General features: G+C 51.0%; 1 protein-coding gene across 1 annotated transcript; it reads right to left on the reverse strand.

Annotated features, from left to right (window-relative positions):
* Positions 1 to 792: 792 nt before the first annotated feature.
* On the reverse strand, positions 793 to 5,343 carry MYCN (MYCN proto-oncogene, bHLH transcription factor). The gene is made up of 2 exons (XM_039218315.1): positions 4,457 to 5,343; positions 793 to 2,288 (listed from the first exon to the last, which is right to left on the reverse strand). Exons 1-2 carry the CDS (start codon positions 5,244 to 5,246, stop codon positions 1,684 to 1,686), a joined length of 1,395 nt encoding a protein of 464 aa, XP_039074246.1. The 5' UTR covers positions 5,247 to 5,343; the 3' UTR covers positions 793 to 1,683.
* Between the last annotated feature and the right edge of the window lie 21,689 nt (positions 5,344 to 27,032).

Raw genomic sequence — 27,032 nt, forward strand, 5'->3', positions numbered from 1 at the left:
ATCATCATCTCCCATCAGGGAAGCTCAGAAATGCCTTCCTAGCTCAACTGTGCCTCCTCCAGTCCGTTGACCTGGCCGTCCTCCAGGGCCAGGAAAGGTTAGTCGTGCCTCCACAGGACAGCCCAAGCACCTGCGCGAGGCTAACAGAGCTACAAGCACCCCAGTCTCTCCAGAATGGAACATGGCCCTTGATCTGGACCATACAATGTCTGCCTCAGGACTTCCATTTGTGCAGCAGATGGAATGTTCCCTCAGGGAAGGAACCAACTTCATCTTTTATTCTGTTACCATGCCCAACATACAACCTCAAATCCTAGTGAATTCTGAAGGCTACAGTCGTGGAGACAAACTATGTGAGCTTCTAAAGCCAACTCTCTACAAGTAAAACCAAAATAGCCAAGTTTCACAACCCTGCGTGTCTTGATTATACATCTCACTAAGAGTTGACTAAGTCTGAACTCAGATAAACAAAGGGAAAAAATTCAGAGTCCCCACTAAATTCTGCAAAACGGCCAACACAGAAGTGTTTAGTGAATTACTGAATGCTATTTGAGTTACAGCACGTAGTCACAAATGACCGCTCCATTCTGCGTGATCTGGAAGAAATGCCTTCACCTCCCTAAACTCAGTTCTCTCCACCCTAGGTGGGGACAGTGACCTGTCCCCAACTGCACAGATACAAAAGAACTACTTGCAGAACTCGAGTTCCCTCTAGAACACATGTACTATTAGCGCTCAAGGGCTGGAGGGTTAGAGCTTAACTAGTGCTATTAAAGAAAAAAAAAAGCTGCATCATTTAATTGCTATTTATTTTCATAAACATGAGGTATTTCAAAGTGCTATAAGATGCAGCACTAAATATATACATTTTGAAGAAATTAAAACACAGAACTTTGCATTTACCCAGTTCTATGAACCAAACATGAACAAATACATTAACAGGAAGAAACAGGCTAAGAAAAAGGCATATATATATAGTAAATTTCTTTACAAAAGTTTCTTAGTTCAAAAAGTGATAAAGTAATATCTACTCAAAACTTTCACAACTCATTTTCATACGAAAATATAAGTATCAAATTTAGTTATGTATCAGCATCATACTAAAGTATACAGGCAGTGTAAGAATTAGTACAGTACATAACAGAGATTAACAATATATTTGTATACAAAACACGCTCCTCAAACATTGAGGTATTACAGTACTTAGGTATGAACTTCCAGTCTAATACTGGCCGCAAAAGCCACCTCTCATTACCCAGGACGTATACAAAAGGCGGGTGTGTCAATGGTATTTACAGAAATGTTCCCCAGGGGTTATCAAATGGCAAACCCCTTATGTGACCATCTGCTGGAACTTAAGCACCATTTTAACAAAGAAGGAATGACTTTCGGTTGTTTGGAAACTTAGAACAAACAAGGTGACTTCAACAGCCCAGAGGCTCCCGACTGTCACGAACTTCGACCGTGGCCTCGGAGGTGACGTGGAGGGAAAACGGCAAGGGCCCTCTCCCGAGGCCCGGGCAGAACCCTGCACGTCTTGCTCCCCACCCAGATCCAAACTCGACGGGGGGACCGATATGAAAGTAATCCAACATTCTTAATGTCAACACAATGTTTGTTTAAAAAAAAAAAAAAATCAAAATGTGCAAAGTGGCAGAGTGACTGTCCAGTTTCGAGAAACGTTTAGCAAGTCCGAGCGTGTTCAATTTTCTTTAGCAACTGCTGCTGCCTTGCCTGCAGCTTCTCCTTCTCCAGCAAAAGCTGATGCTCCTCGGCCTGAAGGGAGTGGACGTACTCGGTGGCCTTTTTCAAAATGACCACCTTGGCGGCCTTCTCGTTCTTCACCAGCTCTGGCACGTGGTCCCTGAGCGTCAGGAAGCTGGACCGCAGGTCGTTTCGGCGCTGGCGTTCCAGAATGTTGTGGTTCCGGCGGCGCTCGCTGTCCTCCGAGTCAGAGTTGCGGGGGCTCAAGCTCTTAGCCTTGGGGGGCACGACGCTCTTGAGGGGGCGCGGCGACGCTTCGCTCTTGATCTTCTTCTGGGGCGGCACGTCCTCGCTCTCCACGTAGGGAGAGGGGGCGGCGTAGTTGTGCTGCTGGTGGATGGGGACGCAGCGCTTGAGGATCAGCTCCCCCGACTGGGCCCTCCCGGGACCCAAGGCTGCGTTCTTGGGCCGCACGGTGATGGTGAAGGTCGTGACGGCCTTGCTGTTGGAGGAGGACCTCCGCTTCTCCACGGTCACCACGTCAATTTCCTCTTCCTCGTCTTCCTCTTCGTCGTCTTCATCATCTAAAGACAAGAGGGGAGTCATTCTCTTAGTGAGACACGCAAGGGCTACCCCGATGTCCTCACACACCGTTGTGGCTCCCATCCACAGGGACGTGGATGGCGCTGTACCCTAGGTCTCGAAATTAAACACATCTGGGAATCCCACCTCCCCCACACTGCTAGACGTTTCAGCCTCCACTCTGACTTTAGCAGGTGGCAAAAATATAAACCTGGGCTTTGGGGGTCGGGCAGAATCCTGACTCCCATCAAACACCAGCTGTGGGACCTTGGGCAAGTTACTTAACCTTTCGAAGCCTCCATCTCCTCAGCTTTTAAATGGGGAGAAAACCACAGGGTTCTTGAGTCGACCGGCGAGAGTCGAGCCTAGCAGACCGATACTCAGCAAATGGGAAGCTCAGGTCATCATTAGTCTGTCCCAAAGACTTGCTCGTATTTCTGTCTCCACACTTAAGAACTGAGGATCCCCATTTTAGGAGCGTTTTAGTCTAGCAACTGACACATAGTTGAGTTTGATTTTAAGCCCTTAAACGTGAAAGGGCACTTTAATTAACGAAGCCAGAAAAATAACCCGCCTGCCATGAACCTGAGTTCTGTATATCGGTAAGCAGGTGTTCATCTAACAAAGACCAAATCGTAACTACAAAGTCAGAATCCACAGGAACGCTAAACCCCCAAAGTGGGGGCGCCTCTTCTCCAAGTCCCCAGCAATAACAGAAACAAAAACATGTAGCATCGTGTCTACACTTCCTCCTCTCTCCTCCTTTACTACCTCGCCGGGCTCGAAAATTATTGTTTAAAATGCAAGCATGAAAATCAAAACACATCTTCTGCTTGATCTGAAGGGGGCCGGAAAGCTGAACAATTGTGGGATTTGTTCTAAAGCCGAAATGTGAGGCTGTTCCAGTCTGTGGGTCCCTTTAAGCCAGTGTTTTGGTCTTCTGCCAAGAAGACAGCTGTTGGAAGGAAGTGCTCCCTCACCGAGAGCTGTCAAGTCACAGACATTAAAGGGACAGACCCGATTCAAACTGGAGGCTTATCACCAAGTTTCCTTCCAGGAGCCTTGCACGGATCCGTGCTCGGCCCTCAAGGAAATTTGGGCTTTTTTATCCACCTGCACTCTGAAAACCCTTGGTTTCCAAGATCCAAGGGGGCCCCCAGCTCCCCGCTGCCAGGACAAGGGCTATTCAAGTGTTTGGACAGAGTTCTTTACCTCCAGAGTCCCAGGCAAAGTCTGGGTTTTAACCCAGCCCTTCAGCTTGCGGCAGACAGAGGCACACAATAGAACCAAGCAGCGGGTGCTTTCAGGGTGCGGGCATTCTGGAGGGTCTCAGTGCCCGCCCCCACCTCGAAGGGCACTGGGTCACAAAATCACTCCCCATCTGGAATTCCGGCCAGAGACAAAACTGGACCCGGTGGGCGCTGCACCCCGTGCAGAGGCAGTCCCTAGAGAATGTACACGACCGACGCTGTACTTGCCACCGGCCGCTGGATGGAGGGAGGGAGGGGAGGGGGGCGCGCCCCGCTCCCCCCACCCCCAGCCTTTCAGATCCTGGGCCCGCCCGCCGGGCCAGCATATCGCCGCCTGCTGGCCGCGGACCAGGAGCAAAGAGCCCACCACCCACCGAGGGCGGGGAAGACTAGCGAGGCTTGAAAAAAAAAATAAATAAAAGCGGTAGTAGCCATCTGTGCAACCTCCCTCTACCTTGCTGCGCCCTGCACAGGATGTCTGCACCGCCTTTGTGTCTTCTCCCCCCGCCGCCCTCCCCGGACCTGCGAGGCAGTCCCTCTCCACCCTCGCGCTAACAGGTTTCTGCCCAGAAAACGCACCCAGCGCGCCTCTCCACTCGCGCCCGGCTTCGGCCACCCAACTTTTCCTAATTGTTTCCCTCAGACCGGCCGCAGCGGGGAGGTGGGAGACGGGGGTGAGAAGCGTCAGGCTCCCGGGGAGGGTGGAAGGCACTTCGGTGAAGGGGAGACTTTGGGGAACACCTTCTGGGCAGCTCTCGCTCCCCGTCTTCTCCTCCCGGGGCTGGCCCTCTGGCCATCAGCACTACGTCCAAAATACCCCCCCGTCCCCCAAAGCCAACCCCCCACGGACGGTAACAAAGGGAGCGCGACCCCCGCTCCGGGACCCCAGGGAGGCAGCCGGCCCCCCGCACGGTCTTTACCTGAGTCGCTCAGGGTGTCCTCTCCGGAGGTGCTGAGGGCCTTGTGGTCGCCGCCGGGGGCCGGGCGGCCGCCGGGGCGCGGGGTGCCGGCGGCCGGGGCTCCGGCCGAGGCTGCGGCACTCGCCCCGGACGCGACCGCACTGCCCGCCGCCGCCGGGGCAGCGGCCGGGGCGGCGGGCGCGGGCTCGCGCTTGTTCACCGGGAAGGGGAAGACGACGGCGGGGTCCACGCACTCGGCGGCCGGGTGCGCGAGCTCGGCGGGCAGGGCGGCCCCGGCGCGGCCCGGCCCCGCCGCCGCGCAGTGCCCGCGGCCCGCAGGGCTGGGGGCGCCCGCTCCCGGGGCCGGGGCTGCGGGGCCGGCGGCCGGCGGCCCGCGGCCGTGCTGCAGCTTCTCGCTCACCGCGCGCTCCAGCTTTTCGCGGGCCGAGAAGCCGCTCCACATGCAGTCTTGCAGGATGACCGGGTTGGGGGTGAGGCCGCTCAGGCCCCCCAGGCCGAACGCGTCCTCTTCGGCCGGGTTTCCCCACAGGTCGGCCTCGGGCAGCAGCATCTCGGTGGCCCAGTTCGGGGGCTCGGGGCTGTGCTCCGGGAAGGCACGGCTGGGCGACAGCGGGGGCGTGGGCAGCAGCTCGAACTTCTTCCAGATGTCCTCCCCCGGGGGCGTCGAGTCGGGGCCGCCGAAGTAGAAGTCATCTTCGTCCGGGTAGAAGCAGGGCTGCAGCGAGTCAAACTCAAGGTCTGGGTTCTTGCAGATCATCCCCGGCATGGTGGACGCGGTGCAGCTCGGCATCGGCTCGCCTCCTGGCCGGCGAATGAAGGCTTCTTTCCGCTCCGCTCCTTTTAGTTAGGGGGGTGCTTCCTTCCCGTGGGGGGCGCGGAGGGCGGGGGCCCGCGCCAATCTCCGACACTGCAACCGACAGACACACCAAGAGAGGGTTGGCAAGCGACGCCTAATGGGGGGGGGGAGGTGGGCGCCCCCTCTCACCCGTCTCCCCTGCAAGCCCCCCACTCCGCCTGGTGCTCCCGAAGGTGGAGGAAGTTCTGGCGCTCGCTCTCTCCCCTCCCTCCTTTTGTGTACAAGCTGTCTACGACAGGGGGTGGGAGGGGGCATGCAGATGCGGGGGGTGGCGGCGTGGCTCTGCAACTTTGGAAACTGCCATTTCATTCACACTCGGCAGTGCCTGGGGGAGGGGGCTGCGCAAGGCTGCAGAATCCTAGCTCCCTCCAGCTCCCCGACAACACAGTTGCACCATGTAGGTCCAGCTGCTCAAGGGAAGCCCGAGGCTCCAACCCTGAGCTACCGGCCAGATGATCTGGAGCCCCTTCAGTCCCTCCTTTGTAAAATTGCAACCTCGGGAGTGCAAGAGATAGCGGGCGATTTAGGAAACTTTGCAAAGGGAAAACGCCTTTCTCTAGACTGAGACCGACGACGGGCACCCAAACCCACAGCGCCCCCCCCATTAGAACAGACGCCCCTCAGCAATCCATCCGCTGCAAGCGCAGTCCTGCCAATAGCTTATTTTGAACCTCTCTAACCCCACCCCCCCACTTTTCCACCCCCCCCACAACATCCTCTTCCTGGGAGAGGGGAGAGCCTGAACCCCAGTTCCCGGGCATGGTGCAGGGTCGCCGGGAGAGCCGCGTCTCCTCGGGGCTGGAGCAGTCGTGACCCAGATTACCACCGCGGCGGCCTCGCCCTAACCCCCCTCTTCTTCCTCCCGGGGCACCTTTTGGAGAACCCCAGCTTCGGGGTAAGGACGCACCCGCTCCCCGTCAGCTCAAGCACGGGTAAACGTTCCGGAGAGGGGCGAAATTCTTTTCGATGAAGCCATTACAACCCCCTGGCAAAGGCTGCAAAAAGGATTAGGGCGGGTCTCTTCCACCCGGGGTGCCTTCGGGGCTGGAACTGGCTTTTCAGGGAAAACCCCGAGACGGTTTTGTTTCGGAAGCAGAAACAGTCCCCCGAGGATACTCGAGCGCCCGGGGCGCGAGCCGCGATCCCATCCAGCGCTTGCCTTCCCGCCGCGCTCGCCGCCCGGGGCGCGCCGGGCAGTTTGCAACCGCAGCTCCTTACCTCCCACCGGCTGCCGGGGATCCAGAGGCGGTTCCGCGCGGGGGTCTCCGGGTGGCCCGGGGGGGGTGGTGGTGGTGGTGGTGGTGGTCCTCGGGTGGCCGCGGTGTGGGCGCGCTTGCGCCTGGCTAGCGCTAGCTCGGCTCCAACCCAGTTCCCAGGAGCCCCCCGCATCCACCCAGCGCGTCCAGACAGATGACTGTCACTGGCTGCGCTTTGAAGCTCGGGGGATATTATTAACTGAAAAATCTGACACACCCGGGGGGCGGGGAGAGAAGGGGGCTGCGGCACAGACAAGGGGGAGGGAGAAAGGCCGAGGAAAGCGGCTTTACCCCGCCCTCTTGATTTCCATAAAAATCAGGGGAGGCGCCAAGGCTTTCGCGCCAAAAGCCACTTGCTTTTCTTCTTTGCAGAGAGGAGGCTGCAAAGCTGGGAAAGCCCGGGGTGTGCTCCTCCCTCGCTTTTAGACCCCCGGGCTTGCACCCGGTGCACTCTGCGAACCAGCTGCGCGCCGAGCGGTGCAACGCAGCACCCACCCTGCGGGCCTGGCAGTTGCTTGGCATTAAATTTTTTTTTTTTCCCGAAGGGCTCCTGGGGTGTGTTCTGGGGGGTGGGCGGCGGAGGGTGGGGGGAGCCTCGGCTCCTCTCCCAGCCCCCGCCCTGGCTGCGTCTGTGTTCGGCTGAGCGCGACGCCGACGTCGAGCAAGGCCCGGCGGCGGGGCCGCGCGTGTGATCTCGAAGGGGGGCTAGACCGACGGTGCACGGTCAGAGGACGCGCCCCTGTAGGAAGGAGGCCGCAGGATGTTTCTAGTTTTGCAGTGAAAGGAGAGGGGCGCCCCCCTTGTTTGAAAATAAATAAATAACTTCGGGCTACGAGGGTGGCGCCGCGGTGGTTTCTTCGGCCGAAGGCGACACCTCGCGGAGACCGAGAAGAAAGCGGGGTTGCAGGGCCCGGTCTTCGGGGCCGGAGTGGGGCCACCCCGCCGCCCCCGCCGCACCGCGCGGGGGGGGGGGGGCGGGGCTGCGCGGCTTCCGAGGGGGAAGAGCCTGAGACCTGTCCCCGCGGGCTCCCAAATTCGCCGGTTCAGAGCTAGTCTTTTCCCGAATTATGGGGAGGCTGGTGAGGTTCCCACAGAAGTAGGGGTCCCCACCTCCTGGAGAGCAAACCTTTCGGCCCAAAACCCTTGACTGCAAATTATTGGAGACAAAAAGAAAAGCTGCTGTGGGGGCGCCTGGGTGGCGTAGTCGGTTGAGCGTCCGACTTTCGCTCAGGTCATGATCTCGCGGTTCGTGGGTTCGAGCCCCGCGTCGGGCTCTGTGCTGACTGCCGGCTCAGAGCCTGGAGCCTGCTTCAGTCTGTGACTCCCTCTCTCTCTGACCCTCCCCTGCTCACGCCGTCTCTCTCTCTCTCGAAATAAATTTAAAAAAAAGAAAAGAAAAGCTGCTATGGCTAGCTTTGTGCCTCAGTTCCCTCATTTGTGAAATTGGGCTTTGGTGACCGTGCTTACGTCACAGGGTTGTTTTGAGAGAGGAGCGTTATCCAGACTCTTAGAACAGTGCCCGGCACCTTAGTGTCTGCTGGTCCCGGGATTACCGGTCCAGGTTTCCGGGAAACGGAGCCCTCCATCCGCCAGTTTTACCCCCGCTTATCCCACCGCCACTGTCACATCGTCATTTTATTCTGGCCAAGCGATCTTACAGGTGTTTGGGGGATGGGGAGAAGTCAGATTATTGTCCCTACCCCCAACCACCCACCCCACCCCCGCCCCCGCGGGAAAAGCCTGGATCCCCTGGGCAGCCCTCTTCACAACCAAATACCCATGAGGTGGAATTTTTCCTTGGAAAACATTCCCTGGGTGGTTTGGGATCGGGGAACCGGCCCTCTGATCGGTGCGGCAAAGCTTCTCCCTCTCCCTTTTCCCAAACTGGAAATGGGACTCACCCCGGCCATTCACCTCGGCATTCAAATGAGTTATGGATGAGGATGCAGGGTCAGGGGGCAGCCTGTAAAATGCACACACATTAGCATTTGTGAGGGCTCTTCCCGTCCTTACCCTGGATGCCTACATAATTCCGGGGAGAGCGGCGGATGCTCAGAGTTCTAGGAAGTGGCCCATGAATGAGGCTGGGCTGCCCTTCCAGGCACCTTTATTATTATTATTTCCTTCACACATGTAAAACACTTCACCTTTGCAAAAGCCTTTAACACCCCCACTTCTGCTTTTCCCTAACCCCCTAATCTAAACCAAGCCCTCCTGCTGTGCTCTGCGCAAGCTTTCTGGATTTCCCTCCCGAGCACTTACAGCCATTTGTAATTATATATGCCTGGGAATGTTGGTTTAATGCCCACTTCCCCCAGGGGGCTGCGGGTGAGGGGAACAGGCTGTGCCTCCCTCGCTAGACCTGTGAGCTCCTAAAGGACAGGCCTTGTCTGTTTTGCTGAGGAGTAACCCTCGGGGGCAAAGCAAAGTTACGTGTCTACAGCAATAGCCGTCTTCGGTAAGTCCCTGAGGATACTGCTCAAAGGCAGAGATCCGGGGAGTCCTAAGGTGGCCACCTCTTCCAAGATAGTTTCTGTTTATTGGCAACAGTGGGAGAGAGCAACGAGTGTCACTCCAGAACCTTCTTCAGCAGCAACAGTGCCCAGAAAAGGCACTCAGAGTTGCCTGCCTTACCATTTTACCAAAGGAAAGGATGGTTAGTTAAAATAGGCCAAGATGGCCTCCCCCTTTACTGCATTTAAAAGTCCTACCTTTGTCCTCTCTCACCCGATGTGTGCCCTTCACCATGCCATTTGTCTTCTGTCCCTTGATTTAAAAAACAAAACAAAACAGAAGAAGAGGGGACACGGAGACCAGAGACCGGTTGCAGTGTGCCTCCCAGCAAATCAGGTATTCTTCCAGGACCTCAATCTCTAATCTCCTCCTTTTAATGCAAACCAGTAATTACTGACAAGTTTGAATTTGAAGGTTAACAGAATGATAAAATTCAACAAGTATTTATTGGTGCCTTCATGTACAAGTGGCAAGTTAAAAGACTGTCCACCAAGAAACCTTGCTTCGGCCGCTTCCTCGTCTGCTTGTTGAGAATCCTGCTTGAGAATCCTGCTCTGTTCTTTTTCGTATGTTGAAACGCTCTCAGGCTATGTGGATGCACATTAAATAAAATCTTCAGATGGCTTCGAAGACAGGGTTTGCTTCCGCACACAGTAACTCCATCCCAAATCAGAGCAGAGATGACTCATAGACCTCACCATGGACTCAGAGAGACACGCTCTTAAAGTGGACCAACGGATAGGATAGCATAGAGTTATACACAGGACTGGGTTTACAAATAAGGAGATTTTCGAGGGAGGACGATGTTGGAGTCTATAAACCCTTTGTTAAAAACCAAACAAACCACACACACATTCACAAGGGTCCAGCTTCGCAACTGACTAGGAGATCCACACTGTCTAGGTGGTTTTTTTTTTTTCCTGATCACAAGTTAAGGGTCTCCTTGGTCCAACTTCAGGGACCACGGTTGCTCCTAAGAACTTCACTTGGGTCTCTCCCCACTCCTAAACAAACAAACAAAAAAAACTTGCATCAATTCTCTCCTGATTAAATCCAGACTCTTCATCTGGAATATAGGAAATCTAGCTCCCTGCCTTCCCCAACCGCAAAACAGAAAACAAACAACAACAACAAAACAAAAGAAAAAACCAAGAAAGCAAAGCCTGGATTGAAGATTTAAATAGAAAGAAGTAAGACTATAAGTGTATCAGAAGAAAAGAGAGATAGGAGTATTTTCTGACACAGCCCAGAAACAAGGAAGGAAAAATTGAATATATTTGACTACAATAAAAATTAAAATTGACAGTTAGAGTGCACCCTAAGCAAAGTCAAACAACAACACTGTGATGGGAAATACTTGCCTTGTATATAAGAGAAAAAAGTGTACCCCATGTATTCAAAGAGCTCCTACACATTGAATAGAAAAAACAGCTAGATAGTAGTAGGAGTCCAGGGTAAGAGTAGGTAATTCACTGAGTAGGAAATGCAAATTGTTCATAAACATATGAAAAGATGCTCAGCTTCACCAGTAGTCAGGGAAATGCAAATTAAATCTCAAGGAGATTAACATTTTTTGGTCTAGCAGATTGGCCCAAGTGTTGGCAAGGCTGAGGAGGGGGTGGGGGCCTCTCCTCCGGGGCTGATGTTCCAGATCCCAGAGGAAAAGCAATCCCACTCTTCCATCTTACAAGACATAATAAAACAAAAATAGGTACCCAAGGATGCGTGTTGCAGGATTTTTCCCTATAGTGAAAATACTGAGAACAGTCTAAATGCCCATCAACAGGGGAATGGTCAAATAATGAGCAGTCACTAAAAGTAATGCATTAGATCTCTAGGTAATGGCTAGGAAAATATCGGTGCGTATGAAGGAAAATGAGCAAAGTACAGGTCAATGTGTCTGCCGTTTTGATATGGGCACCCGTAACCAATTATTGGGAGGCACGCGCAGCACGTTGCTAAGAGTGGTTTATTTTGAAGAATGGAATAAGATAGGTAAGAGGGAGAAACTTTCCTCCTACTTTTCTTTGTTTTTTAAACCGATGGGATGATGAGCCAATTTAATTTCTTTTTCCAAAAACTTATTTTTGTTACTCCCCAGGAAAGCTAGGCACTAAGCTTATCATTTGGGGGAAAGTAAAGGATCCTTTCCTGAAGCCTAAAGTGGTTCTCGAAATTCTCTTGCGTTTCCCAGGCTGGTTGGCATCCTTTCAGACCAAACTGGGACTGCACTGTGTCCACTGAGAGAGGGTTCAAGGAGACCAAGAGCGGACAAAATGGGCAGTGGTTTTGGGGCGCCTGGTTGGCTTAGTCGGTTAAGCGTCCGACTTTCGCTTAGGTCATGATCTCGCGGTTCGTGGGTTCGGGCCCCGCGTCGGGGTCTGTGCTGACTGCCAGCTCAGGGCCTGGAGCCTGTTTCAATCTGTGACTCCCTCTCTCTCTGACCCTCCCCTGCTCACGCTGTCTCTCTCTCTCTCTCTCTCCTAGAAATAAAAAACATTAAAAAAAAAAAAAGGGCCGTGGTTTAATTAGGATTAAACTCAAACCAGCCAAAGCCATTTAAAGTACACGATGTTGCCTGTGCCTGAGGCAAGACATGCTTGTTGTTGTTGTTGCTGTTTTGACTTCTGAGGCTGGAGGAAAGTTTGAGATCCAGCAATGAGAGGGGTTCGGGGTGGAGAGTGTTATCGGCGCGATTATGTTTCAAACAAAATGATCCTCATTGAACGCCAGTAATTGAAAGACAGAGTTAGAAAATGAGAAGTATCCGACAGGCCCTGCGCTCCCCTCAAAGGCTGTGAGTCTGCGTTGTTCTGAGGCAGTGTAGACAGCCCCCTTCCCCGAAGACTTTTCTCAGGCTTCGTATATTACAGAGTCTTGGGGAAAGGGCAAAACCCGGGTGTAGGAAAAAGCTCCTCGAGCTGCAAAGAACTCTGTGGATGGAAGGTGCCGTCGCTGCTGTAGACCTGAAATCCCCATTTACCTGTTTTCTCCAGGTGAAAAGGCAAGATGGGAATGCAGTCGCGGGAGGCAGGTAGGTGGCTCAGGGCCAGGCACCCTGGGGGTGGGTGAGGGGAATAGGCACTCCGGAAACTCCAGGGTTTGCACGGAGGGGAACCCAGTCTTCCAAGGAGCCTCGGAGGGCTGCAAGGAATCCTGACTGCATACTCGCTCTGCAAAGCCATTTGCCTTGGCCCCGCAGATAGAGCAAAACTTTCCGATCCCATCTTCTTTCTCAGGAACCGCTTTCCTGTCTCCTGGACTTAATTTGGGCGTATCCACCATCCGCTAGGTTTCTCAGACCTTCTCTTCAAGAGATTACATAATAAATGGTTGATTTGCCCATTGATTCTTGTTCATTTCAATTTCCTTCAATGCTGATGACACTCTCTATAGATCCAAGAACCACCCAGGTCCACCTTAATATCTGCCCGGGGGCCCTTTCAGTTTCTTTGTGTTTAAATAGTGATCGGTGATAAGCCCCTATCTGTCCAGTTCCAGAAACTACTGCTTCTGGCCTAGAAAGTCTCTTTTCTGGGGCGCCTGGGTGGCTCAGTCGGTCTGTCTTAGGCTCAGGTCATGATCTCATGGTTTGTAGGTTCAAGCTCCGCGTCGGGCTCTGTGCTGACACCTAGCTCAGAGCCTGGTGCCTGCTTCAGATTCTGTGCCTCCCTCTCTCTCTGACCTTCCCCTGCGCACGCTGTCTCTCTCAGAAATAAATAAAACATTAAAAAAGAAGAAGAAGAAGAAGAAAGTCTCTTTTCTGCTTCAAATCCTCTCCTCAAAGATCAGCTGGAGGCTCCAGAAAGGAATGCTGATCTTTCCCAATCCTGCCCTTCCCTTACAAGCCCCCACTGATTATATACAGCCTGCCGCCAGCTTGCATAATCCACTACTTTCTTTGGTGGGGGGGGGTCCTGTCATGTGTAACTCCCCCTCACAAGGGTAGCAGTTCCTGAGTGGAAGGAACCTTCCCCACCCTATCCCCACACCTTGTAGTTTCTGCTGCCTTGCATGGTGGAAAGAACCAAGCTCTGAAGCCAGACAGCCCAGCAAGCTCTGCCAGATCAGATAATCCAGATAGCCACTCTGAGCCTTAATGTCTTCATCTTTAAATTAGCATTCATGAGGACTAAGTGGAGTAGCATCCATTAAGTCTTTGGTGTATAATAGAGGTGCCATGATGGGCCTATCTTCGTTCTTGAGCCTGCAAGATCTTGGTCAACCCGACACCAACACAGCACAGCACTTGGGTTCCATGTTGAGCTGCTCCTCTGATGTACTGGGATTAGTTAATGAGTCTTTCTCCAGCCAGAACCACCCCTGGGTGGTTCCCCCTCCCTCTCCTTAGCTTGTCCTTGACCCAAGTGACTTTGCACTTGGAAGAAAGTACCAAAGTCGAGGCAGCCAGGTAGCGCAAGGTAGTGATTAAGCACAGGACCACAAGAAATGAGTGCTTCAAGCCTAGAGTTGTGAATTGTTTCTTGAAGAATCTTACATTGGTCATCCAGCATCTCTTGGCTTCATTTTCTGGGTTCATAAAATGGGAATGAGTCCCATTCCTGCTCTTCCTTAAGGGAGAAATGATATCCAGAGAGCAATGGATTTAGATTCCGAAATTACGTTTAACATCTTGATACCGTATTGTTTCTATATCTTCGGCAAGTCTACTTTCAGCAGTCTAGTTTTCTCACCCACTAATAGGGGTAATAATACCCTTTTTATTGCAACAGAGCAGATGTGAGATCCCCAATCAAAATAAGACCATGTAGGTTACCTTGCATTATATCATGAGCTCCAAGGGACTGTGGGGGTGAAAAGCTTTGTTTTAACATACTAAGTGCTTGAAAAATGGTAAAATCTCTACGCAGGAACAGTGTGGCTTCTGTGTGAAGTTACTAAGGCAGGGCTGTTTGGGATGGACGCTAGAATTATCTTACAATATTTATGATGGTCATATTTCCTGGTAAGTGGTATCAAATCCAAAAACCTGTCAAAGGGACAGATGGCATTCTTAGCACAAAAGAGGAAACCAATTAGAAGTTAAAATACAGAAAAATGGGAACTTGTAAATGCTAACAAATTGTTTCAGTGTGGAGGACTGCGCTATTTTCCCTGACACTTGCTAAGGAAGGGTTCCGTCTGGTTCTGCAACGCTCACGGGGCACTGGCTGCTAGTGTCTAAAGAAATCTCACAAACCCTCTCTTCTAATCCCCTCGATTTCAAACTTTGATACCTAACCCAAGTTGTCAGGCAGATGCTGACAATTGCACCTTGTCACTTACATGGTGACAGATTGTTTCTTTGCAGCTCAGAAATGGGCCCTAAGTGCTAGACTTAAAGAAGCAATCTCTAAACACCGTACTTATATTCATTTAGTCTATCAACAAACATTTATATATGATTTATAACTTCTGCTCTCAGCCAGTGGGGGTGATAGACAAAGACACAGAAAAATTCAGGAAAACTTATTTTGTGCTAAAACATATTGTGTGCATAGAGGAACGAGATTTTGCCCCTACCCTGGGGGGGGTGGAACATGGCTTCACAAACTGGGGGACACTTTAGCTATGGGATGAGAAACAGGACTTTGCCCAAGAAATAAGAATAGAGAGAGTTGTATTAATCAGGATGGGTGAGGCTATGCTGCAGTAACAACCCCCAAATCTCAGTGCCTTAATATAACACAGGCTTGCGTATTTATTTATTTATTTATTTATTTATTTATTTATTTATTTTTGTTCTCTTTACGTGTTACAGCGTTCTTATTAGACAAACAGCCCCTCATGAAAAAGGAACAGGGCCAAAAAAATATATCAGAAGTGAAGCTGTAAAACTATTTGTTAAAACTTCCCATTAGCTTAAGATGGTCACCAGCTGGACAGTACAGAGTGGGGAGAAAAAGCATGACTGGAATAAAGAGCCCTCACCAACTGAAGGTACGGAAAATAAGCTGGAGAGAAAGAAAATAAGCTTGAAGAGAATTGGTTCTGTGGCTAGATCTGAGAGGGCTCCAATTATTCACAGGGAGAAGCCCAGGCCTGTCCCTGAGCCCACACTCCTACCGTTTTCTCTGAACTCTATGCCAGAGACACAAAACTTACAATCGACTCAAGGACAAGTACTTATTAGACCTTTTTAACTTCCATGATGCATAAGCAGCCGTACCTGACACAAAGAACGGGCTCGAGAAATATTCGTGGAATGAGTGAACAAATTTCTCTCTCCTCTCCCAAAGCAAGGCTGACTGATCTCTGCTATGTATGCATGAAATGTCAGGACCAGCGTTCTTGGGAAAAGTGAGGCAACAGACCTGTGGTTTTCAAATTTGGTTTTAGTAGTTGATTTAGTAGTTTTATGAAAACTGTAGTAATTAAATAACTTTTACAATAAGTCCAGTGTTTTTAAAAAATGAGATAGAAGTGGAATGGCCAGGGTGGATTGGGAATGGGGGACGCTGAACCCCAATTTCTCAGCCTCCATCTGGCTCCCTCTAGAGGAACTTCTGGACATCTTTAGGATTTTCAGACCCAGACTGAATGCCACTCCTTTAAAGACATTGAATCATAGGAACAACAAAACCCCAGCACTTTCTATGAACCCAGCAGAAGTTTCTAGATCCCATCTCTTCCTGTTAAAAGCTGCAGTTGTCTCCATTTTCCTTTGAGGGGTTTGAGGTGTGGTGCATTGCGTTCCACAACCGAGGAACATATGCATTTTCTTTTCTTTTTTCTTTTTTTCTTTTGACAGAGAGAAAGCACATGTGAGTAGGGGAGGGGCAGAGAGAGAGAGAATCCCAAGCAGGCTCTGTGCCCTCAACGCAGAGCCCAACGCAGGGCTTGATCTCAGGAACCATGAGATCATGACCTGAGACGAAATCAAGAGTCAGATGCTTAACTGACTGAGCCCCCCGGGTGCTCGGATGTGCGTGTTTTCATGAGAGCGCTGAGGAGCCGCTGGCTGTGGCGTCCTCACAGTGGCAAGCCCTGCATGTCCAAGGCCGCCTCCAGAGGACAGATCAGCTAAGCAAGGCCCCCAGTGCCTCCTGAGGTCAGGAGCCCCGGTATCTGTCACCTTCCCGGCAGTTTGCTTGGGGTCCCGAGAAAGACTGTGATTCTTAGTTCGCACAGTCCAGGCTGCGGAGAAGATGGTTTGCCAATTGACTCCGCCCCTCGGGATGACAATATTAGCAGTCAACAGTGTCTGTCCCCTCAGTGAGCAGCCTGGACTTCCAGTCCCTGCTCCCGGCACTGCCAAGGTCAGCCACACCCACAGGGCCAAGGACGGGGCCAAGGACGGAGCCAAGGACGGCCAGGCCCGCAGTCACACTGTCGGAGGGACAAAGTCTCCTTGCCTCCTACCTGCGGCATCGCACCAGACTTCTGTGGCCTGGACAGGGCCGGATGGCTCAGTAAACTTCCTGAACGCCACCGTCCATTCCCGGCAGGGTCTCCTGTCCCCTTTTCCTCATTATGCTCCCTTAAAACCTCGGGTCAGCCTTAGATGATGCCGGGCTCCCCACTCACCTCTGAAACCATGTGGATGAGCACAGAGATGTTCATCCTGTAAACTTGGGGGCAAGTGAGGTCGCCTCCCCTTCTCTGCGCTCACGGAGGCCCCAAGGGCCCCAGTGTCTGGCCGGGGACTAGTACTGTGGCTCCAGCCCCTCTGGCAGCTGGGGCCACAGCATCTCCTCACGGGGACCGGGTGGGGGTCGGGGGTACATGCAGCCAGGTTGGGACAGAAGCTGGTCACGGGCCCAGCTCAGATTCCACTGCCCCGCATTCAGTGATTTCTAACAAGGGCGCTGGCACCTCAGAGGTGCTCACCAGACCCTGGGCCACAAACAGCCCTCAGCCTGATGTCCCAGACCCGCATTTCCTCCAGAAACGAGGAAGTAGCTTCAGGTCTGCACGGCACACAAGGTCAGACACCCGGGGGGAGGGGGGGCACTTTGCATTTTTTCACCGGTCTTTCTGCTGACGAGGGAGGGCTTTGAGGAGTCCAGTCTGGAAAAATCACGTTTGTTAAGCAGACCAACACCCCAGTCCGCCACCTTCCTCCCAACTCTTGGCCTCCCAGCTGCCGGGAAGCCTCTTTGAGGCTCAGTCTTCTCTAAGTTTAAGGTGGGGACAGTGGGTCCCTCTGTCCTTGGAGGGTTGCTGTCCTGTCAGTGCCAACTGTAAGATAAATGGCAGAGAGCCATATAACTGCGGGGTGATTCTCAGTATTACAGAAATCATCCCCACTTATCCGGAATTCCCCACCTGTCTTCTCTGGAGTATTTCCTTCCCGCCATCTAGATCTTTGCTCTATTTTAGAGATGAAATATCAGATGTTAACCTGAATCTTTGTGTTTTCATCCACCTGTTTGGGATCATGGACCCAAGAAAACACCACAGTTCACCAGCATCATTTCTTCTGAAACCTCCCTTTAAAAATCTATCAGAACGATACCCGACAGGGAAGAAGACTGAGCTGGTTATTGTCCACGCGTGACACGAGAAAAGACGCCGCAGAACAGTGTAAGCCACGAGCTCATTCTGGACATGCTAACATCACACCGATAAATGTGCTTATATGTGCGTATGTGGAAGGCTGCCTGGTGAAATTGTTGGGGCCTGAGATTAAAACTGGATTTTTATTTGTATTTTTAATTTATTTTTATTTTTTTAACATTTATTCATTTTTGAGACAGAGACAGAGCACGAGTGGGGAAAATAGGCTCGAGGCTCTGAGCTGACAGCACAGAGCCTGACACGGGGCTCGAACCCACAGACTGTGAGATCATGACCTGAGCCGAAGTCGGACGCTCAACCAACTGAGCCACCCAGACGCCCCAAAACTGGATTTTTAAAATCATGATTGGTTATTACTTATTTAGCTACATTTTTAATTACAGAGTGCTTTAATAATCCTTTTTTTTTTTTAAAGTTCCATTCATTTATTTTGAGAGAGAATGAGAGAGTGTGCACACACAAGTTGGATGGGGGCAGAGAGGGAGGGAGGGAGAGAGAACCCCAAGCGGACTCTGCACTCACAGTGCAGATGTGGGACTGGAACTCACGAACCATGAGATTGTGACCTGAGCCAGAAGCAAGTGTCAGACACTTAACCAACTGAGCCCCCAGGCGCCCCAATATTACTTTTTAAATTAACGAAATTTCAAGCATCAGCAGACACTTTAAATTATATGACCTTAAACTATATTTTAACAGGCTGCATATGTCTGTTTTTACTATTTAATTTTCTAAATCAGTTAAATGAACATTCTTTCTCATTCTCTAAAGTTTATTTATTTAGGGTCCCCTGGTGGCTCAGCTGGTTAAGTGTCCGACTTCAGCTCAGGTCATGCTCTCACCGTTCGTGGGTTTGAGCCCCACGTCGAGCTCTATACTGACAGCTCAGAGCCTGGAGCTGCTTCAGATTCTGTGTCTCCCTCTCTCTCTGCCCCTCCCCTGCTCATGTTCAGTCTCTCTCTCTTTCAAAAATAAAATAAACATTAAAAGTTTAAGAAAAACATTTAAAGTTTATTTTGAGAGAGAGAGAGAGAGAGAGAGAGAGTGAGCAGGGGAAGGGCAGAGAGAGGGGGAATCCTAAGGAGACCCCACGCTATCAGCAGAAAGCCCATGTGAGGCTTGATCTCATGAACAGTGAGATCATGACCTGAGCTGAAATCAGGAATCGGACACTTAACTGACTGAGCCACCCAGGTGCCCCACCCATTTGTTTTTTAAAGTAGGCTCCATGCCCAATGTGGGGGGCCAACCCAGGGTCTGAACTCAGAACACTGAGATCCAGACCTGAGCTGAGATCAAGAGTCTGATGCCTAACCAACTGAGCCACCCAGGCCCCCCCTGAACATTCTTCCTCATATTTGAAATTGGAATCTTGGGGTGCCTGGGTGCCTAAGTCAGTTAAGCTTCTGATTTCGGCTCAGGTCATGATCTCACGGTTCATGAGTATGAGCCCTGTATCTGGCTCTGTACTGACAATGTAGAACCTGCTTGGATTCTCTCTCTCTCTGCCCCTCCCCTGCTTGGGCTCTCTCTCTCTCCCCTTCTCTCAAAAATAAATAAATACACTTAAAAAAATAAAATTGGAATCTGCACTCCTAATCACTCCATTTATTGAACACCTCATCCAACCGAGGCTGAATGCCAGGCCCTCGATAGATTTTTGTCACTTATTCCACACTCTAACTTTGCAAGGTTAATTATTTTCATACCCATTTTCCATCTGAAGAAGCTAAGGCCTAAGGTCACACTGTTAATAAGTGGCAGTGCTGAACTCCTAAACCAGTGCAGCCTGCCTCAGTCTGACCAAAGTGCACATTTGCTTGTATCAGTACATGTCCACAGTTCCCAGGCGCCATCTTAGACTGCATTAGACCTCATACATATAATTAAAATGTTCAAATGCATACATATTTGAACATGCAACCTGATTTTTAAATGAGTAACCAGTATCGCACGTTAGCTCTCTTCTCCAAACACTGATACCCATCCCCCTAAATGAGCAAGGGCAGAGGTAGATTTTAGGGTGTGCCCTTTTGTGAAAATGACCTCTAAGTGAGGGTGTGACAACTGGCTAATCTGTTCAGAACTCCTTCTCAAAGATTTCCCAAATCCTTTCAGTCTGTAGACATAACACCACAATGAGAAGTCAGCTACAGAAGTCCCAAGAGCTCCGCCCCAATGTAATCACAGGGCGCCGAAAGTGGTGTCTAGTGGCTCTGTTTATTTCCCTGTAGGACTCGGTCCTCAACGGAATCCTCAGGTCAGAAGTGGAGTTTTCTGTGTTGTTTTGGAAATTGAAATGTACAAGTGACAGGAGGAAGTGACTGGGAGCTCCATTCCAGGACAGCATAAGGAAGGATCTGGTGACCATCACAGCAGGCCCCCAATGGATGGGGCTGTCTTGATAGGTACTGAGATGCCTGTCACTTACAGGATTCAAACAGAAATGAGTGACACATCAGACCTGCTATGGAGGGGATTTTTGCATAAAAATAAATTCTGTTATTCTCAACTGTATGCTTTGCATTTTTACTCATCATTGGTATGACCAACATGTGGCCTTAGGGGAAGACATCCCCTGAGATGGTAAGTTCTATGGCTCAAAGTCACTCTGCAGTTGTAGTGTTGGGTTATGAAAGGGGTTAGCTTCTGAAGGTTTGGATTTGAAAGACCATCAATCATGTGGTTGGTCCTAATTAATTTCGCTCGAAAACGTCTGACATGTTAACAAAAGTAGCAATTAAAATTGAATGGTGGTGTAATCACCATCTCAAATATTTAAACAATGTGATTATATAATATCTATCAACAGAGTAAAAAAAAAAAACCACACACACACCCAGGGAAATAGACGTGAAGGGAAAACAAATATTGCTTCAGGGCTTGGAAAATGCAATTTCTTCTTATGCCTCCCAGATCTTCAAGGCACAAGACAATAAGACAAGCTCTTGCTGGCCCTGCATGCTGACTTCTGACAGCGGTGAGCCCCCCCAGAGGCCGCACACCTTGGGTACTTTGAGCTGAAATATGCCCTCCAGGTGTCTGCTTCGATCATAATCAGACAAAGGATGTACTGTGTTTTCCCTTAATATCAGTCTGTGTGGGGTCCTCCAGATCATCTTCTGAGCCTGGGGCTGAAGTATTGGGGTGGCAGGGAGGTTCTCATTCAGCCCAGGACAGATTTATTGAGGACTTACTTACTCTGTACCCACTGAAACTTCCAGATCTCTCCAGACCTTATTTCCTAGAAAACACACACACACACACACACACACAAAACCCTACCCCTGTCTATTTGATGCTCACAGGCATTGCCTCCTGGAATCTCAGAGATGCACCACATTCAACGTGTTCCAGACTGAACTCTTATCTCGCCCCTCAAGCTTGCTCCTCCTGCTGAATTCCCTGTTTCACTGATGGTACCGCTTGTGACCCAGATCAGAAATCTGGCAGTTAGGCTCGCCTCCTCCTCTTTCTTTATCTTGTATCTTTGCAGCGACCATTTTTATTATTTCTACTTCCACCCAGGGCTTATAGAAGGCACCAGAATGTCCATGCCTTATCTGACGCCAGCACTACGTTGGGCTAACTCTGGGATTTAACGGGAAGGACATACTCATCCTGGATGCTGGTGGTTCAGTCTTTCTGTACCAGTTGGTAAAGAGTCACAGTGCCCCGGCTTGAGCCCGCAAAAGGTGGGGCTTGGTGGGCTGGTACCTAGGTGAGACCACTTATTAGTATTTGACCACCGTGTTCATGCCCAAGGATGGCTTACCCGCTAGGACAGAGCAAGTCCAGTGCCTGGGACCCACTATATTTTAAGGGGCCCACAAAAATGTCTTAAGTTTAATGTCTTTTAAAATCAGAAAAAGGGGCACCTAGGGTGCTCAGTTGGTTGAGCATCCCACTTCGGCTCAGACCATGATCTCACGGTTCATGAGTCTGAGCCCCCTGTCAGGCTCTGTGCTGACAGCTCAGAGCCTGGAACCTGCTTCAGATTCTGTGTCTCCCTCTCTCTCTGCCCCTCCCCCACTCATGCTCTGTCTCTGTGTCTCTCAGAGATAAACATTAAAGAAAATAAAAATAAGATAAAATCAGAAGGGAAAGAACTTGAATATAATAATACTGAATCTATAATAATGAATCGTGCCTGGCTTACATTTTTCTTTATACCGACATAGTCATAAAATGTAATATTTACGTGTTTTTAGGGGGCGGAGCCACAAGAACAAAAGTAAACTCGGAAGGCAGCCCGTTCTCACTCTCCCCACCCATGTCTCATGTCCACGAACACGGGATTTTATTTTATCATGACTTTCTTCGTGCACGTCCTTCCTCTCTCCCTTACTTTCCTACAACCCACGTTTGCTGATCACTCGCTGGGTGCCGGCCGTGGGGTTCAGAAGTGAGGAAGACACTCCACAGTCCAGCGGGGATGAAGACACACGCACGTCACCAACTGCAGCCCCGTGCAGGCCCGCTCTACTCAAGGGAATCGAGGAAAAGCCTCTCCAAAGACATGGTGCTTGAACGCCAAGAGATGCACACTTCAGCTGCCCAGCTGTACTTCCCTCTCAGCGCAGACTGGCAGGCACAGGCTGGGGACCGTTTCTGTGGCTGACCTTCTCCCCAGCCACTGCGGATGCCCACACCTCTGCTCTCAGGGTCTGTCCACGATGAGCCCCTTCGGCAGGTCGAGCTTGCGGAAGGCTGACGGGGACCTGCTGGTGGCGAAACGCCTGGGGTATGGAGAGTGTTTGGAACTGGACAGAGGCTGGCTCCATGGTGAGTCATCACGCCAGAGATCTGCCCTCTGTGCCTTGCAGGATGGAGCCCATGGCAGGTGTTAAACACTCAGCCTCCTGAGGGGTGGGGTTGGGGGGGAAAGCTCAGCCAGAAGTGCTGGCATGTGCTTTGGCTGTGGAGGCTCCCATGATCCACCTTGGCCCTCCCTGCCCTCCCCTCTGCCCAGGACCCTCACAGACTGGTGTTTTGACCTTGGCCAGAGGGAAGGCACGTGTGTGTGTGTGTGTGTGTGTGTGTGTGTGTGTGTGTATGTGGTTGGCCAGACACGATGGTGGCCTGCTATTCCAGCAGCTCCTTGTTGTTGTATCCTGAGGCGTCCCCCACACTCCCCCTCTCCTTGTCCCCACTCCACGAGAGCCCCAAAGGCTGTTCGGACTCTATACGTTTCCTCTGTGGTCACACCTCGGAGCTACCCCCTCCCTAGTTCTCAAGTTTGACTTGGCCATCAAAGCCCTCAAAGTTCTTCAGTGAAAGCCAACCTTATTCCAACTGAATTACTCAAAACTTTCCCTGGGTTCACAAAATACACAATGAATTTACAAAGGTATAGGATGATTCCTAAATATTTTGTAATGACTTATGTCTCATTCCACACATGTGTCTTACTCCCTAGAAGGACCTCTTTGAGAGCACTGATCACATGCGATCTTTGTCTCCCCACAGATCAGACCATCAATGAAGCTTCTTCTCAGCAGATGCTTATAAATGACTCACTCCTATGGGGGCCTAGAAGGGCAGTGGATGTTGGAGCAAGTTGCTTATGCTTCATTTGCCAAATGCTGCCTGTATTTTGGCTGTTCTGCCTTAGAACAAACCAGAAGATCAGAAGTAGGATTCAACTACCGGCAGCCAGGACAAGTGAGTCCTTCCCATTATATTCTAGGATCAGCACAAAGTAGAGCTCGCATCAGCTAAGACCTCACAAGGCTCTAGGAAGAATAATACGATTCTCCGTCAGCAAGAGGTAAGTGGGGAATGCTGTCCTTTCTCTACTTTGAGGCATGACGAAGATGCCCTTCCCAAGACCTCTTACCACTCTCCTAATGGGAAACTTCTACTCACCCTTGAAGAACCATTTCAGATATCAGCTCCTCTGGGAAGCCATCCTGAGCTTTATCAGAAAGAGTTGATTGTTTCTTCCTCTGGATTCCCCAAATATCTCTGTCTTGTCTCTGTTACGGTGTTCAGCACATTTATTAAAATGATCTCCCTGCCTATGGTTTTTTTTTTTTCCACTATGCCAGACACATATGGCAGTTACTTCTAGGAGCAATGATTTAAAAGGAGACAGACTACAAAACACCCAGAAGAGAGCAGCCAGGGGTGAGGAAGGACCTGGAAACCTGTGCCCCATGAGGTGACCATATGTTGTGGAAGGCCCGGGACATTGCTGGTTTACATATGTTGTCTTGGTGTAATTATTAATAGCACTCACTCTCACTTTCCAAAATGTCTTACTTTGGTCCATAAAATAGAGTCACCCTAGTAAGAGGAAAAAGTAAAGAAATCAAAGTCGTTCAAACCAAAGGAGTTTGGGGGGAACCCGTCCTTACCTTCAGATACCTAGAGTCACATGCAAGGCGTGGCCGGGGTGTTCTGTGTGGCCTCAGAGGGGACCTAGGACCCATGGGCAAGGATGATGTAATGACAGCCTTTCGACCATCTGTTTTGTTTACTGTTTTGGGCACCCAGGACTTGGCACCGTTCCTGGAATACATTAATCTTTTGATAAATATTTGTGGGAGGAAAGCAGGAGAGGAAAATCTCCAGCAACTGAGCTGAATACACTGAAGGCCAAGTGCTCCTCTCAATGCCAGTGCCCAGCAGAGAGGCTGGGAGGCCCCTTGTGGGAGGTGGTAAGGGAGGTGTTGTGGGCTGCCTTCCAAAAAGAAGTCATGTTGAAGTCCTAACCTCCAGTACCTCAAAATGCATCTTTATTTGGAGATAAGGTTGTTGCAGATGCAATTAGTTAAGGTGAGGTCATACTGCAGTAGTGGGAGGCCCTAAGCCAATATGACTCGAGTCCTTATAGGAAAGCAGCCCTGCCTAGACAGGGACGCACAGGGAGAAGCATGTGATAAGAAAGGTAAGATGGGAGTTACGGAGCTGTAAGCCAAGAAATCCCAAATGCTGCCAGAGAACCACCGGAAGCTAGAAGAGACGAGGAAGGATTCTTCTCTACTTCCTTCAGAGAGAACACGGCCTTTGCCAACACTGAGTCCAGACTTCTAGTCACCAGAACTATGACAGCGTACCTACGCTGCCATTGTTTAAAGCCACCCAGTTTTTGGTACCTCATTATGGCCACCCTGAAAAACTCAGAAAGAATCGGCCTTGGGAGGGAAGGGGGGGTGCGTAACCAGCCCAGGGGTCTCTGACACGGTGGACTGGCTGGACTTCATCCGTCTCTGAGCCAGGCTGGAGCGATGGGTCTGCCTGATGCACTGCGCATCCCGCTGGGCGTCCATCCAGCCCTGGACAGGTGGCCTGCACTGGGAGCCAAGGACGGGCTCACCAAGGCCAAGTGCAATACCAGCGTCCTAAAGCCCCCCCCCCCCCCCCCGCTCTGTCCAGCTGGCCATGGGTGGGAGCTCCTTGACTCCCAGAATGTCATGGCTCAAGCAAGTTCACAAAGGCCACCAAGTACACCCCCTCGTTGGCAACCCAGGCCCAGGAAGGGGCAGAGGGCACCTGGGCGCCATTCCCTTCTTTCTGCACACATTCCAAGTTTATTTCCACGAAGGATTTCCTCCCACCTTGAAGCCCACACCCTCCAGATCCCACCCTCCACTTCCCTTTGGACTCCATTCTGAAGCACGTGATCCTCGAGCCTAACATCTAAGACAGTGTCCACCCTGCCCCTTGGCCCTGCCCTGTTCATCACAGCACTTACCAGCAACAGAAAGTATATGTGGACTTGTTTCTTGACAGTCTCCCCGCTGGAAAGAAACAGCACACTGTTTAGAATCTCATAGTGAGTATTCAGTAAGCACTGAATGAATGAGTGAGTGAGTGTGTGAGTGAATGAATGAAGTGGCATTCAAGCGGGTTTGTTCAGCTTGGTGGAGTGTGTTCCTCGCAGAGGGAAGAGCACTGAAGGTGCTCAGAGGTTAAGGCCGTCAAGGTCAGGACAGAAGTTCAGCATTGGCGGGAAAAGAAGGCAGAGTGAGGAAGGACCCTGGAGCGAAAGCAGCGTCCCGGGTGTGGCACTCGGCTGGGCGTGTTCTCAGCCTGACCCAGTGTGAGTTCAATGACTGCCTTGTGCGTGTTCCTATGCCCCACCTCTTCGAACTGACCTCCCTTCCTGCGCTGACACCTGGGGGCAGGGACTTAAGGGAACAAGGATCTGGCTATTGGGCTTATCATTAAGTCAGCTGCCTCAAATTATTATTAGAAGACAGGTAAATATAACTGTTTAATATTAATCACATGTCTGCGTAACAATAATTGCGTATCTTTGAGAGGGGGAAGAGAGAGGTAGCGTTTCTTTCTAACAGCCTGGGCTAGCTTCTTTACAGCTGGGACATCTGTCAAACCCCAGAGCAACCTGATGCAAGGATTACTCGCTCCACTTTATAGGTGGGACAACTGAGGCTGGGAGGGGCTAAGTAACTTACCCACGGTCGCCCCGGCAGTGAGCCAGGACTCAAACCCAGCTCTTCTGACTCCGAAGGCTGTCTTCTCTCTCCTGGATTACACTGTGCCCTCCTAGATTTCTGGCTCAGACTATGGGGGTGGGGGACAGAGTGGTGTCCTCTAGGAGGTCTTCACCTTGGCCTTTGAAGGTGCTCCTGGGCCAGCCAGGTAGCAGCTTTTCCGAGTCGAGTTTTCTTTACTCAAGATGGGCCTGGTGATCCCAGCCCTCCCAATTTCACTGGGTAGAAGAATGTCTCTGAAAAAGTTTCGTAGACTGAGCGACCGTGCATCCAGGATTTGACACTGGACCATGCCCCCAAGAGACGGTATTTATTTCTAGCCCTTCACTGTGTGCTCTGAAATTCTGGGACGAAGGTGGCCCTGGCGCTGTCCTGGCACTAAAGGAAGGTCCTGAGGGCAGAGCTGGAAGATCCAGGCCCCTGGAAGGGCCTCTTGGGAGGACAAGTCAACACACCAGCCGCACAGAGCTTTCCTGGGGCACAGAGCTCGGAGAGCAGCACCGAGAGGCAACCGGTCCCTGGTCATGAACTGCCTCTCCTGGCGGTAGACATTCTGGACTGCTGTGGCAGTCCGGAGAGTTCTAAAACTCTAGAATTGGCGCAGAGTGCCAGGACCCCCCAGGGAAAGCAGGTCTGCATGTGGCACTGCGGACTATACTCCCTGTGGAAGCAGGCAGGGGGCCGTCAGAGAACTCATTTCCCGTTCACTTTACTAGACTCTGTGATGGATGGAAAGCCCTTGAGGTTAACAAGTGAAGGCTCGTATCATATGCTGGGTCCCGCCACCGACTTGATCAGTCGAGCCTCCGTGTCCCCTTCCAGGCACCTAGGATAATTTGGGCACCCATCTACCTCCTGCGGTCCTTACAAGTATTGTAAATAATACCTGCACAGCGCCTGGCTCGTGACTGGCAGTGAAGGGCGGTCATTATTAATGAATAACTACCGCCATAGTTATCGGCCACATA

The sequence above is a fragment of the Hyaena hyaena genome, unplaced genomic scaffold (genome assembly GCF_003009895.1).
Source record: "Hyaena hyaena isolate Hyena2069 unplaced genomic scaffold, ASM300989v1 scaffold_748, whole genome shotgun sequence".
Lineage (NCBI taxonomy): Eukaryota > Metazoa > Chordata > Mammalia > Carnivora > Hyaenidae > Hyaena > Hyaena hyaena.

What these genes read in the sequence shown, in the direction of transcription:
- MYCN (XM_039218315.1), bottom strand. Translation starts at nt 5,246, where the DNA reads ATGCCGAGCTGCACCGCGTCCACCATGCCGGGGATGATCTGCAAGAAC. An exon ending in GGACACCCTGAGCGACTCAG is followed by an intron (nt 2,289 to 4,456) that starts GTAAAGACCGTG and finishes TCTTGTCTTTAG; the next exon opens with ATGATGAAGACGACGAAGAG.